General features: G+C 37.8%; 1 protein-coding gene across 11 annotated transcripts in view; it reads left to right on the top strand.

The window, feature by feature from the left end:
• Positions 1-15,580, top strand: part of TFDP2 (transcription factor Dp-2) — a 179,770-nt gene that overhangs the window by 134,080 nt on the left and 30,110 nt on the right. For 9 of the 11 annotated variants that reach the window (XM_054504375.2, XM_045903638.3, XM_045903641.3 and 6 more), the window contains one exon: positions 259-306. The exons of the other annotated variants lie outside the window; for them this stretch is intronic. In XM_054504375.2, the coding sequence (XP_054360350.1) occupies positions 259-306 (48 nt within the window). The remainder of the gene's footprint in view (positions 1-258; positions 307-15,580) is intronic. 11 annotated transcript variants of the gene reach the window in all.

The raw sequence follows: 15,580 nt of genomic DNA on the forward strand, positions 1-15,580 counted from the left end.
TCTGAGTGTGCAATATTTTCCTCCCGTTTTCATTGAGCTCATTTCAAACTGTGTTGTTATATTGTGATCTTTTTGATCCTGTGGTAAAATTTATTGTGTTGTGGTTTCTTGATCCTATGATAAAACGTGTCTTTTCTATTTGTTAGATTTTGTGTTTGGATATATTTTCTGGGGAATTAGGTTACAATAAATTATTGGTGAAATTAAATTGTGTTTAAATACCTGTTCTTTTTATGCTATCTTTTTTTTTCTTTTTAGTGATAGAAAACGAGCTAGAGAATTTATAGATTCTGATTTTTCAGAAAGGTGAGTATAAGTGTTAAGTATTTTGTTTGGGAGATCCTACTGTGTAGAGAGGAGTTTGGTGTCCAGACTAGTCTAGTTTAATTAGAGCTGTTTTTCTTCACATAACTTTAACTTCAGTGAGTTTCTGCCTTTATTTCGTGCCTTACTGAGTGTTCTACTTCACTTATCATTACATATATTCATTATATTTGCATGGTTTCAAAAGAAATTATCCTGTGAGTAGATTGGCTATTGGTAGTGTGTCATTTAGCCCTCTCCCTCCTTTTGGGAGATAAGTGTTCTACCAGAGTGAATATACCACATTACCTCAACATGCCCAAACCTTTTAAAAACAAGTTTTATTGAACACATTTAAAGATTATAGTAAGTTCTCACTTCTTCCTTAACTAATATGTCGAATACAGTATAACCTTTCCTCAGACTATTAGGACGGTGCTTCTCAGTGTGCGTCAGAATCATCCGTGGAGTGTTAAATGCAGGATGAATGTCTACCAAGTCAGAAGCTCCAGGGTTAAAAATGATCATTGTAGGGTCATTATTCAAACTTAAAGTTCAGTGTGCCGTGTAAGCCACTATATGAGGTACCACATTAATGTCGCGCTGTGTTAAAATAAAACTCATCGTCTTCGAGGCAAGATTTTTGTAAAGTTGTTACTATTTTTTTAAAGATTTATTTATTTGAGAGAAAGAGAGAGAGCATGTGTGCACACATTGTAGGGAGGGGCAGAGGGAGAGGGAGAGAAGCAGACTTTCCACTGAGAGTAGAACCTCTTATGGGGCTCGATCTCACAACCCCGAGATCATGACCTGTTTCTGCTGTGGAATTAGACAGGTTACAATAAATTATTCGTGAAATAAAATTGTTTAAATACCTGTTCTTTTTATGCTATCTTTTTTAGATACTTCTTCAGACACTTAACCGACTGAGCCACCCAGGCATCCCAAAGTTGTTATTGTTTTAAACAAAACTTTGCCAGCTATGCTTTTTGAATTTTATTTTTGATTCTAAGATTTTGGAACTCCTTTTTCCAATGGTGTTTTAATCTCCTTTCTTTTGTTAGGTCATCTGCTCTCAGTATTAACAAATAGTTTTCTGTCTTTTCTATTTTCTAGTTTGCTACCTCTGATTTGCTGTGCACTGAGAGACTAGATGGCCAAATGTGTTAGAATTCAGCCTAAAAGAAAAATGAAAAGACTCTGAGTGAGGACCTTGAGGCTATATATTAAAAAATGTGTTGGGACGCCTGGGTGGCTCAGTCGGTTAAGCGTCTGCCTTCGGCTCAGGTCATGATCCCAGTGGGATCGAGTCCCGCATCGGGCTCTCTGCTCCTTGGGAGCCTGCTTCTCCCTCTGCCTCTGTCTCTCTCTCTGTCTCTCATGAATAAATAAATAAAATCTTAAAAAAATAAATTAATTAATTAAATTAAAATGTGGTTTTTTGCATATGCATCAGCTGTACTTTAGTTCCTTTGTGGCATTTGTTGCTTGCCTCTTGGTTCTTAACTGTTTAGAATAGATAAAATCGGTCTGAGGAACTGCTGTATCATATAGAGATGAAGAGCGATGTGTTCTTTTCTCTGTAATGGAACTTCCTCTTTCCAGGGCCTACTGGTCTTTTTTTGTATTTATCTTCAGAAAGGGCAGCAGTACAAGTTCATACAGATGTATTTAGCAATGTTTAAGGCCTTAAAATGGCACTATTCATTAGTTATGATTGGTGGCACTTATGTACTACAAACAGTATAAAAAACAAGAGTCTCTTTACACTCTCTTCATAAGAGAGACCTCTAAAGATCACATATAGAAGTGCCAGATTAGGGGTGCCTGGGTGGCTCAGTCGTTGGGCATCTGCCTTCGGCTCAGGTCATGATCCCGGAGTCCTGGGATCGAGCCCCGCATCGGGCTCCCTGCTCCACGGGAAGCCTGCTTCTCCCTCTCCCACTCCCCCTGCTTGTGTTCCCTTTCTCGCTGTGTCTCTCTCTGTCAAATAAATAAATAAAATCTTTAAAAAAAAAAAAAAGAAGAAGAAGTGCCAGATTAAATTTGTTTCTATAAACATTGATTCAGCTTTCCCTTTTTGCATATGATCCAGTGACTTTTTCTTCTAGTGATTTTTATTCTTTTTATTTTTTTAATATAACTTTACTGTAATGAATCCCACCCCCCCCACCCCCACAATCAGGTCACAAAGATTACTACGTGTGATTTTCTTGTTGTTGTTGTTGTTGTTGTTGTTGTTTTTACAAATGTTTATTTTCTTCCAAATGCATTGTTTTTCTGTAATGCTGTGAAACGTCTTTATTTCCCTTCTCCCAGTGTTGAGGTTCAATAAGCTAGCTCTCAACCATAGACTGATCTTTATCTCTTCAATGTCTTGTATGTTGATTTAGTATCATATGTAAGTATTTGTATTCGTTTTCTTCAGGGATGGATACATCAATATATTGATGTGTTTATAACATAAATTATAAGTATATAAATCTATAACTTCTATAAATTATAACTGATTTATACATCAAAGTATATGAGGCTTTTTATCCTCATCTTACCCCTTGACAGTACAGCTTTAATTATGTCTTACACAGCTGTTCCTTTGTCAAGATCATTTGTGAGAGTAAGTCAGTTTCTGAAGAAATTTTGTATGGTGGGTGAAGGATCCATTGAGGGATTCTCATGAGTTTTTTTCCCCTGTATTCTGATCCACTGGACTTCTTTTCAAAGAGCTTATAGAAGAAGCTGTGAAAAACCCCTTTTTGGTCTTGTCTGGAGTTTTAGTCCTGAAAGATGTTTGTTCACTTTCTCTTTGCTCCTTTGGACAGAATCTGATGGTGTCTTCTACATGGCATCTCTTCCAAATAGATCTGATTTTCCTTTTGGGACCTCTCCTGAGGGAAGAAGGTCCTGGGTGCCCCATAGGCAGTGATTGCAGTCTGTGGGTGTTTTTCTCTGTTCCTGTCTTAAATGAATAAAATGTAGCACAGTGGTATTGTATTCCTCCTTTATGCTCATGTAATCTTAATATCTTTTTATTGGTGGAAAGTTAAAACTCCAGTTATTTATAATAAACTAATAATTTCTAATTAACTAATATAATTTAAACTATAATAAGCTAATAATCAAACTCAGTATAGTTAATATCTGTATTGCTTCAACGATGTTTAGGAAATTGTTCGTTCATTCAGCAAACATTTTGAATATCTATTAACTGTTATGTTCTAAGTATTGGAGAGAATAATAAACAAGATAGATAAGTCTCCCCTTAAGAGAGGTTATATTGTGTGTGGGGGGGGTTATAAATAAGATTATTTATAGGTTATGATAGATGTATACAAAAAATATAAGAAAGGTGATGGCAGCTACCTTGGAGAAGGCCTCTCTAAGAAGGTGATCTTTGAAAGCAAAGAAGTCGATCTTTGAAAGCAAAGAAGTCAGGCATGTAAATAGCTTAGGTGAGGTGGAGGAACCAGGGATCCTGGGCAGAGTGAACAGCAAATGTAAAGCTCCCGAATGAGGAACCAAGTTGATGTATTTGGGGAAGCACAGTGGCCTGGAGATAGTGAGAAAGGCAAAGAGTGAGGTGAGGTGTGGAGAGGTAGGCAGGAGTCAGACCATGATGAAAGGCCTTGTAGGTCCTGGTAGGGAGTTTGGTTTCTTTTCTAAAGAGAATTTTTTTTTTTTAAGATTTTATTTATTTACTTATTTGACAGAAAGGGCAGGAGAGGCTGGCAGAGGGAGAGGGAGAAGCAGGCTCCCTGCTGAGCAGGGAGCCCGATGCAGGGCTCAATCCCAGGACCCTGGGATCATGACCTGAGCCGAAGGCAGACGCCCAACCGACTGAGCCACTTGGTGCCCTCTAAGGAGGATTTTAAGCAGGGAAATGGCATGATCTAAGTCACACTGACTCCTGCGGGATAAAGGGATTCTAAGGAGACAAGAACAGAAGCAGGAAAATCAGAAGACTTGCAGGGGGCAGTGACCTGGCAGTGGAGATAGGAAAATAATGGATAAATGATGGAGATAGTACCAACAAGATTTATTGATAGATTGAAGGAAGGAAGAGGAGAAATAAAGGATGGATCTTGTTTTTTTGTGTGAACAACTGGGTGAATATTTATGTCCTTTACATTTACTGTAGTTCAGAGTAGGTTTGGAAAGGAATTTTGTTTTGGATATGTGAAGTTCAGTAAGTTTATTAGTTATCTAAGTGATGGTATCATTAGTATATAAGTAGTATCATCACCATGTAAATGGTCGCAAGCCTGAGTGCTATAACCCAGGGAGGGAGGGAGTGAAGATCCATGAGGAATAAATAACTTATTTCCCATTTCAGACCCTTTCTTCCCCTCCACACACATGATGGATACATACTTCCAGGAAAGTAAAGGGTTTTTTCCTAAATTATTTTACTGAGTTACCAAATTAAATTCTTTTGTTGATTTAACTATTCTAGTTGGCTCATTTAAGTGAGAAATAAAGTTTATTATATATAATTCCTTGTTTATTTATTTATTTATTTATTTTTAAAGATTTTATTTATTTGACAGAGAAACAACGAGAGAGGGAACACAAGCAGGGGGAGAGGGAGAGGGAGAAGCAGGCTTCCTGCAGAGCAGGGAACCTGATGTGGGGCTCGATGCCAGGACCCTGGGATCCTGACCTGAGCCAAAGGCAGACGCTTGAAAACTGAGCCACCCATGCACCCCTATGATTCCTTAATAACTTCTACCTGGGGTATACTGTTACATACTACAAATCATTTTTGTAAATAAAAAGAAATTATTGGGAAAATATAAAAAGACAGTGGTTATAGATTCTAGTTAAGTGCATGGAAATTCTTTGGGTACAATTCTTTTGAATACTTCAAATGAAATTATTAATAAAAGTTAACATGCGGGGCACCTTGGTGGCTCAGTCATTAAGCGTCTGCCTTCAGCTCAGGTCATGATCCCAGGGTCCTGGGATCGAGCCCCACATCGGGCTCCCTGCTCGGAGGGAAGCCTGCTTCTCTCTCTCCCACTCCCTCTGCTTGTGTTCCCTCTCTCGCTGTGTCCCTCTCTGTCAAATAAAGAAAATCTTTAAAAATAAAATTAAAAAAAAGTTAACATGCATTTCAAACTATACCAATTAGGTTTTTTTTAAATTTTTTATTTTATTTCTCAATTTGGCTTTATTTGGTAAAGAATACTTCGTACTTGGGCACCTGGGTGGCTCAGTCGTTGAGCGTCTGCCTTCGGCTCAGGTCATGATCCCAGGGTCCTGGGATCGAGCCCCGCATCCGGCTCCCTGCTCAGCGGGAAGCCTGCTTCTCCCTCTCCCACTCCCCCTGCTTGTGTTCCCTCTCTCGCTGTGTCTCTCTCTGTCAAATAAATAAATAAATAAAATCTTTAAAAAAAAAAAAGAATACTTCGTACTGGTTTCTTTATTTATGGACTAATGGAGATCATAGCATTTATACCCTATGGCCATATTTTGGTGTTATTTGGAAAGAGGGTCTTAGTGTTTCAAAGAGCTTGATTCTAAGAAAATATGTAAATTCTATTTAAGATTTAGATAGTAAGCTTCCAATTTAAGGTGATAGACTGAACACCATGTTTAGACCCCCAACTCTAAAATCCTATTGAAATTTTCATGTAAATAATAATAAAAGGAAATAAATTTCTAAAAGTGCTGTAAAAAGTGGTAGAGATATAGATTTTCCAATTAGAAGATGAAAGCCAATGTGATTATAATGAAGGACAAGTGATAGTAGAAAAATCTACATCCCAAAATATGCATAGGAGAAGTTAGAATCGGAAATGGAAGCCATTCTCCCCTATAGTGACTGATAATGGAGAGGCTCGAGGCTTAGAGGTGACAAGTATAAAAAGCAAGAATAGGGCGCCTGGGTGGCTCAGTTGGTTAAGCGACTGCCTTCGGCTCAGGTCATGATCCTGGAGTCCCGGGATCGAGTCCCGCATCGGGCTCCCTGCTCGGCAGGGAGTCTGCTTCACCCTCTGACCCTCCTTCCTCTCATGCTCTCTGTCTCTCATTACCTCTCAAATAAATAAATAAAATCTTTAAAAAAAAAAAGCAAGAATAAATTAGTGAGGGAAGTAATGAGGGCAATGAAATGAAGACTATCCAAGGAGCACCTAGGCCAGTCGAAGCTTCCCAACCCTCCAGATCCCCTCGTACCTCCCATTTCATCTCCACACAATAGATATTACACCAAAGACATTTATTTCCCAGAGCTGAAACTTAGACAGTTGATCTCAAGGTAACAGAACTCTGCCTTGATTAAGTTTGTGATTGGCTTCTTTCTTTTTTTTTTTTTTTTAAGATTTATTTATTTATTTATTTATTTGAGAGAGAGAGAGCACAAGAGAGGGGAGCAGGAGAGGGAGAAGCAGACTCCCTGCTGAGCAGGTAGCCCGATGCGGGACTCGATCCCAGGACTCCAGGATCATGACCTGAGCCGAAGGCAGTCGCTTAACCAACTGAGCCACCCAGGCACCCGGCTTCTTTCATTTAGCATATTTTCAAGGTTCATCCATGTTGGGGCATATATTAGTACATTATTCATTTTTATTCCATGGTATGGATATACCACATTTTGTGTATTTGTTCATTAATGATGGATATTTGAGTTGATGCTGCTATGAACATTTGTGAACAAGTTTTCATTTCTCTTGTGTATATACCTAGGAATGGAATTGCAAGGTCATATGGCAATTCTTTACCCTTTTGAATAACTGATAGTCTGTCTTCCAGAGTAGCTATAACTATAGCTATAGCATTTTACATTCCCACCAGCAACAGGTTCTAATTTCTCCACTCCTTTCCAATGCTTATTATTTCTTTTTTTTATTATAGCCACCCTTGTGAATGTGAAATGATACTTCATTACGGTTTTGAGTTTCATTTCCCTGTTTGCTAATGATGTTGAGCATCTTTTCATATACTTACAGGACCTTTGTATATCTTCTTTGAAGTCTTTGGTCTTTAGTTATTGAGTTGTAAGAGTTCTTTATATATTACAGAGATAAGACCCTAGTATTTTCTGCAGTGACTGTACCATTTGAATTGTCACCAGCAGTGTACAAAGGTTCCAATTTCTCCACGTTCTCACAACACTTTTTGATAATAGCCATCCTAATCTCATTGTAGTTTTGATTTGCATTTCCCTAATGATTACTGTTGTTGAGTGTCTTTTTAGGTGCTTATTGCCATTTGTATATCTTTGAAGAAATGTCTATTCAAGTTACTTGCCCAATTTTTAATTGGGTTGTTTTTATTGTTGAGTTCTTTTGCCTTTTAATGTTCTTTTACTAGAGGCATTGTTCCTTAAATTTCAGTGAAGCTTTTATAAAATTGGTTGCAGGAGCAATCTCCTATCCATGTACTGTAGGTATTAGCTCTTCAAATTTCTGTTGAATTTTGATGTGGGTATTGGTTGGGTTTGTTTCTGGCATGATGCTCTACTAGCCTTCCAAATAACAACCTTAATTTCTTGATTCAGCCAGTGCTAAGTAGTATCCTTCAGTTTGTATTGCCTGTGAAAATTCTGGCAGCTCATGAAGAGAAAAATCACCTGCTGTATCATTTAATCCTCACAGCAACCTTGTGAGATGGGTACTTGTAGTTCTGTTTTTCAGATGTAAGAATACTGTGGGTCAGAGTTAAATGAAGTAAACTGTTGAAAATACATAGCTAATAAATAGTTTATCACAGTTGATATTTAACCAGTTTTTTTCAAGTTTATTATCATTTCATGCACTGAATAATCATAAAATTCTTATATGTAGTCTTGTCTTTGTTTCAAGAGTATGTTCATCAGCTTTTATAGCTGTTAAAAGTGTAGTTGTTACTATTTAAGGACTGTATTTAGTTTCTTCTTTTAAATGTTATCCATGTCTGGGGCACCTGGGTGGCTCATATGGTTAAGCATCTGCCTTCTGCTCAGATCATGAGGATCCTGGGATTGAGCCCTATGTCAGGCTGTCTGCTGAGCAGGGAGTCTGCTTCTGCCTCTCCCCTCTACTCATGCTCTCTCTCTCTCTCTCTCAAACGAAAAAATAAAATCTTTTTTAAAAAATTATCCACGTCTAACTATAGAAGGCAAATTAGCCACACGATCACCCTAAAAAAACTACCCTATGATTATCTTATTGCTCCCTTTTTAAAAAAGACTTAGGATTACATGAAAAACAAAAACCTTGCTTCATCCCTGGCTTTTAAAAATTTCATAAATACGGAGTTGAGATTTTTATTTACTTTAAACCATTATCCAATTCTTAGCATAAATATAAAACCCCATACACAACATATTTCTTTCAAAATAACTCACGCACTCCCATTTTTAGCAATTCTTATTTACCTTTGTCACCTAACTTGTACTAATTATATAAGTTTATGTGTGGCTAGCCATTTGAATCTAAAGACCCCAAATTCTAAGGGCAAATCAGCATAGAGTGGGCTTTGTGTGAAAATATATATAGTAAATGGGAATTGGTGGATTCTTTTAAAAAATGAAATTACCTGGGGCGCCTGGGTGGCTCAGTTGTTTGAGCATCCGACTCTTGGTTTTGGCTCATGTCATGATCTCAAGGTCATGGGATCAAGTCCCCTGTGGGGCTCCACGATCAGTACACAGTCTGCTTCAGATTCTTTCTCCCTTTCCTTCCTGCTCACGCCCTCTAAAATAAATAAATAAGATATTTATTTATTTATTTTAAATATTTATTTCTCAGAGAGAGAGAATAGAAGCAGGGGGAGCAGCAGGCAGAGGGAGAAGCAGGCTCCCCACTGAGCAAGGAGCCCCATGGGGGGCTCGGTCCCAGGACCCCAGAACCATGACCTGAGGTGAAGGCAGCCGTTTAACCAGCCACTCATGCTGACCTTCTCTCTCTCTCTCTCTTTTTTTTTTTAAGATTTTATTGATTCATTTGAGGGAGAGAGCACAAGCTGGGGGAGAGGCAAAGGGAGAGGGAGAAGCAGATTCCCCACTGAGCAGGGAGCCCGATGCGGGGCTCAATCCCAGGACCCTGGGATCATGACCTGAGCCCAAGGCAAATGCTTAACCAACTGAGCCACTCAGGCTCCCCTCACTCGCTCACTCTCTCTCAAATAAATAATTAAAATCTTAAAAAAAAAAAAAATGCTCACCATAATGGCCCTATGGAGGAAGGATTGGAATGCCTCTATACAGCACAAAGGCGAACCCTTACAAGGCTCTAGTTTTATTCTGAGAGAGATGATGAGGGCCTGAACTAGGGCAGTGGGAACACAGAGAAGTTGAATTCAAAAACTGTTTAGAACTTAAATATTAGATTTGATAGAATTAGATTGATTTGTTAGAAAGAGCATTAGAAGAACGTAGGTTGAATCTCGTTTCTGGCTTGGGTGATCGGGTGGATGGTTCTGTCACTCACCTAGATGAGAACTGCAGTAGGACCCAGAATTATGTATTGTGTAGGTTGAGTTCTCCTTTGTATTAATATGGTATTGTGATGTATAAAGACCCCTTCCTGAGAAAGCTGGGCTGAGTATAGGAAACTGAGGCTAAGGGCTAAACCAATGTAAAAAAATCAAAGATAAGCTCAAACCATTCTTTTTCTCTCCTTTTTTTTAACTCTTTATTTTAGAGAATTTAAAATACAGAAGTAGGGCGCCTGGGTGGCTCAGTTGGTTAAGCGACTGCCTTCAGCTCAGGTCATGATCCTGGAGTCCCTGGATCGAGTCCCGCATCGGGCTCTCTGCTTGGCAGGGAGCCTGCTTCTCCCTCTGACCGTCCCCCCTCTCATGTGTTCTCTCTCTCTCTCTCATTCTCTCTGTCTCAAATAAATAAAATAAAATCTTTAAAAAATAAATAAAATAAAATAAAATACAGAAGTAGATGATGCGTATCATGAACCTCTTATGTGCATATCTCTGAACTTCAACAACAATCAATCCATGGCATATCTCATTTTGTATATACCCCCTCCTGTATTACTGTAAAGTAAATCATTTTCATAATAAATCTCTCTGTACTTATATATAAAAAGACTCCTTTTTAAGCATATCTACAATATCATTATTATACCTAGGAAAATTAACAATATTCTTTAATATCAAATATGTAGTAAGTGTTCAGATTTCTAGTTGTTTTAAATGTCATGTTTTGTTTACTTTTTTTTGTAAAATAAGATTCAGATACAGAAAAATCACCAAAAATATGACTAATTCATTACTTTAGGGCAGTCTTGTAACCCTCACCAGATCAAGAAGTAGAACCCAGAGGCCCTTCATGTGCCCTACCCCAATCACTATACCCTTTCCTATAAATAACTGTTACCCTGATTTTTAGAGTAATCACTTCCTTGAAGGTTTAGATAGTTTTATTACCTAAATATTCATCCTTTCGCACATTTTAGTCTTGTCCTTTAAAAAAAAGTTGATATCTCTTTTATACATAAATCTCCCTTCTGTCCCATTATTTTCCTCATACTTTAGTTGTTGAAATTAGGCTGTTTGAACTACGCAGTTTCCCACAGTCTAGAGTTTATTGATTTCATACTCATGTGCATCTCAACATATTCCTCTGTTTTCTGTATTTCCTATAGTTCGGCAGTAAGATTTAGTGCCTTTATCAGACTGATGTTTGATCCTTGGCAGACTAGATAGTGGTGTGTTCTTCCATTGTCTCTTTTTATGATGTGCACACCACTGATACTTAATGTTTGTAATTATTAATTCACTGTGGGTTGCAATTAGTATTATTCTAACTACTGGCACTACTTTATATAAAGACACTTCAGCTCTCCTACTATTTCTTTACCTGGAAGTATAGTTCATATAAGAAAGCAGAATAAATGCTTGATCCCTTCCCATTGTTGGCCAGTTTTCAAGATGGTGAACTTGTTCCTGGTCTTCCTCCAAAGATGACCAAATCTTTTCTTTTAAAAATATCATTATGAATTCATGAATTTGAACATACTTGATGGGTTTCATACATTGCAATTATTATCACAGTTGAACCTTAAATTGTCCCATGTTTGGTTAGTGGAAGCCTCTTCTAATTGACTCTTAAGTCCTTTTGACATGACCTTAGTAGTCTTTAATGCTGGTTACCTGATAATTTAAGATGTTCCAAGTTCATCTTACACGTTTTCTGCCCTATACCTGTAATCAGCCATTTCTCTAAGAAGCCCTGATTTCCTTTAGGGAGAATTATATGTCAGGCTCCAATTGGGGGCTGCAGATGCTCATTGCTAGCTACTAGATTGGTCATTTTTTTCTAGTCCTTTTAAATGGACAGAGCTAAGACACATAACACACAAAGATACAATACTTCATGGGTTCATTTTGATTTTTCCAATTCAAATCTTACTAAACCTTTTCTCCATTACATCTCATTCCCCTTTCTTCCATACTGAGAATTCTGATTTTTAAGGACATAGGGGATGAAAGGGTGATAGAATTAGTGTATATGATAATTACTTCATTGGTTTTATCCCATATTACATGGCTTAATGTCCCAAATAATACTAATATTACTATTAATGTGGTTACTAAAAACATTAAAAATTTTTTGCATATGCTCTCACTGTTCTCTCCCCAATTTCTTTTTTTTTTCTTTTTTTTTTTTTAAGATTTTATTTATTTATTCATGAGAGATAGAGAGAGGCAGAGGCAGAGGGAGAAGCGGGCTCCCTGCAGAGCGGGGAACCCGATGCGGGACTCGATCCCAGGACCCTGGAATCATGACCTGAGCTGAAGGCAGACGCTTAACCAACTGAGCCACCCAGGCGTCCCTTCTTTTAAAGATTTTAAAGAGAGAGAGAGGGCGCGCAGGGGTTGGGGGAGGGGCAGAGGGAGAGGGAGAGAGGGTCTTAGGCAGAGTCTGCACTGAGCATGGAGTCTGACATGGGGCTCTATCTCATGACGCTTAACCAACTGCGCGACCTAGGTGCCCCTCTCCCCATTTTTTAATAGTCATACTTTATTCACAGTGTTGGATCATATACCTACTTTAGTATACTATATATACTCTCTTTATATATATCCCTCCTAGCCCTCATTTAGTCTTATATCTATAGGTAACATCACCAGGCGTTAAGTGAATGTCTCTCTAGTCATTTTGATTGTCCGAAGCTTGTGCTATAGTGGTTTCTTCAGGAAGAGCTCATGGAAATAATAATTCCTGGGTTTGTGCATTTTATATTTGAATTAAGTCAATTTCACTAGATACAAAAATCCTTGGTTCATGCTTTCTTTCAGTTTCCTAAATATATTTATTTTCTTCTGGCATAATGGCTTGCTGTTGAAAAATCTGATACTCTTTTCTTCTAGATGCATAAAGGATTCTTTTTCTTTGAAATTCAGAATTTTACTAGAATGTTTTAGTAGTTGTCATTCTGGGTTGATATTATCATCTTTTATTTCTGAACATGTTCTTGAATTTAGCATTTAGTATTTATTCTGTTTTCTTGCTTTGTTTTTCTTCTTCAAATACTCTTACTGTCTGTAGATACTTTGCCTACCTCCAATATTTGTCATTTTCTCTTGAATATCAATTGTGGGAGTCCTACAGACTAGATTGTTGCAGCTTTATTGTGGTCCTTGCACTCAGCTGGTATGGAAGAGGATAAAACTCCTTGTTTCAACTGATGCTCTCAAATTGGCCTGTTGTGCTTTCTAGTAAATTCTTGATGGCTATTTTGGGATTATCCTGTTCTGAGTTCCATTAAGTGCAGCCCCATTGAGTATTGCTTTATTGTGCAGGCTTTTTGGCTATTGGTGGTTTGTATTCTGGGGCTTGTTGAGGATACCTTGTCATTTAGTTTCGTAAATGTTGTCAAGGAGTTTTGGTTTTGCTGTCTAGTTGCTCTGTTTTTATGTGGGCATTTGGAGGGTTTGAAAACTATGCTGCTATTGCTATTTTCCCAGACTCCCCCATAACTGGTGTGTGTGTGTTTAGTCTATTTGAATCAGGATTTAAATAAATTTATATGTCTTACAAAATCTGTAGATCCCCCTTCTGTATTTATTTTCTCCCTTCACTCTCCTTCTCCCTCCTTCCCTCCCTTTTTCCCTTAAAATTTTTTAGTTGAAGAAACCACATTATGTATCCTAAAGAAAAAGCCTAAAGAGTTTGCTTATTGAATCCCTGTAGTATAGTTTAACATGTTTTTCTGTCCTTGGTATTTCCTTTAAAGTGGTAGTTGGATCTGAAGTCTCAATCAGATTCCAGTTTCACAATAAAGGTATATATTAAAAACAAATACACACTGGATAGAACAGCTCAAGGAGAGCAAACAATACAGAAACAGGCTCTGGAGTGAAAAATTCTAGTTGAAAAGTTGACTTTGGGGTTCAGTCAGTTGAGCATCCAACTCTTGATCTCAGGGTAGTGAGTTCAAGCCCCGAATTAGGCTTCACGCTGGGCGTGGAGCCTATGTAAAAAAAGAAAGGAAGGAAGGTAAGAGAGAAAGAGACAGAAAGGAAAGGAAGGACAAGAAGGAAGAAAGAGAAAGGGAAAAGAAAAGGGAGGGTGGGAGAAAGAAAAGGAAGGGAGAAAGGGAGAGAAAGAAGAAGGAAGGAAGGAAGGAAGAGGGGCTGGGGGAATGAGGCATGACTGTCAGTGGGTGCAGGGTTTCTTTTTAGGGTGAAGAAATTAGATTGTGGTGATGGTTGCTGCTGAATTGTATACTTTAAAAGATGGAGCTTACAGCTTTCAATAAAGCTGTTATCTTAAAAAAGGAAGTTAGATTTAAAAACAAAGAGGGATACCTAATCCTCTAAGACTGATAGGAAGAAGGTTGGAATGGGTACCCATGCTGATGAGTTTGTAAGTGACCTGTCCTGTCATCTCATTTACAAAGTGAGACTTACATATATATTCAACTATCTATTGAATATATCGATTGGGATATTCTACTGACATGTCAAACTCAGTATCATTGCTGACCAATAGAAATGTAATGCAAGCCACATGTAATTTTTAATTTTCTAATAGCCAGTTTAAAAAATAAAAACAAAGGTGAAATTAATTTTAAGATTTTATTTTTAAGTAATCTCCCACCCGAAGATCAAGAGTCGCATGCTCTACCAACTAAGCTATCCAGGCACTCCTGAAATTAGTTTTTATTATCTCTTATTTAATCTAGTGTATCTAAAGTACTATATTTCAACATACAATTAATGTAAAAATATTCATGAGATATTTTACATTCATTTCTCTTACAAGTCTTTGAGATTCAATGAATTCATCTTAATTCAGACTTCCTAGATTTCAAGGGCTTAATAGCTGCATGTGGATTATACCTAGGTATTGGACCATGTGGATGAGGAGGTTTAAAATGGAACTCATGAATTTGTTCCTGTCTCCTTGATCTCAGTAAATGACACCTCTTTCTAAGAGTCTTCCTCTCATTTCCCTCTTTCTTAACATTCACATAAATTAGTCGCTTAGTAAAGATAAAGATAAATTTTTATCTTTAAAATTTACATAAATCCATCTCTTCTTATCCAGCCCTACTTATCCAGTTGCCCCAATTTCAGGACTCGATATTTCTTGCCTAGGCTTGCCTCTCGTCTGGTCTTTGCTTTTGCCCCTCATAAATGCATCTTCTACTTTGCAGCCAGAATTTCTGCCTAACTGAAAATCTCACTATGTTACTCCCCCACTTATTACCTTTAGTGGCTTCCCAGTATTTCAGTAGTAGTAGTAGTAGTAGTCTATGACCACAGGTGATTCTTTGGGAATGTGGGAAAAAGAAAGTAGCTATCTGTCCTTCCCTCATTCTTGTAAAAAGTACATTTAGTCTATTTCTTAATGTATATAACACAGTAGAATGTGTAAGTAATTTATACATGAATATAATTATGCTAAAGGAGTATGATAAAGTATAGGTTCCTTTGCATGACATTTAAGGGCCTGACCCTTTATCTCCCTTTCTGCTTCATCTTTTTCCTTGCACTTTATATTCTGGTAATGCTGCACTGTTTGGTTCTCATCCTCTGAACATTTGTCATCTGTTTCGCTCTCCCGTGTGTTGACTGCCGCTGCTTCTGCCTGGTTGCCCTTCCTAACTTCCTCCACTTGACAGTTCTCTTTTGTTTTGGTGGTGGCGGCGGTGAAAACACTTAAATGAGATTTACCCCCAACAAATTTTTAGGTGTACATTATCATTAACTGTAGGCACTATGTTATACAGCAGATCTCTAGAACTTGCTCATCTTGCATAACTGAAACTTTATTGAACTGTGGCACAATTCCCTATTTCCCTTTCCCTCCAGCCCCTAGCAAGCA

The sequence above is a fragment of the Mirounga angustirostris genome, unplaced genomic scaffold (genome assembly GCF_029215605.1).
Source record: "Mirounga angustirostris isolate CCGP_5_RB_7025 unplaced genomic scaffold, mMirAng1.0.hap1 SCAF_1, whole genome shotgun sequence".
Taxonomy (NCBI): Eukaryota; Metazoa; Chordata; class Mammalia; order Carnivora; family Phocidae; genus Mirounga; species Mirounga angustirostris.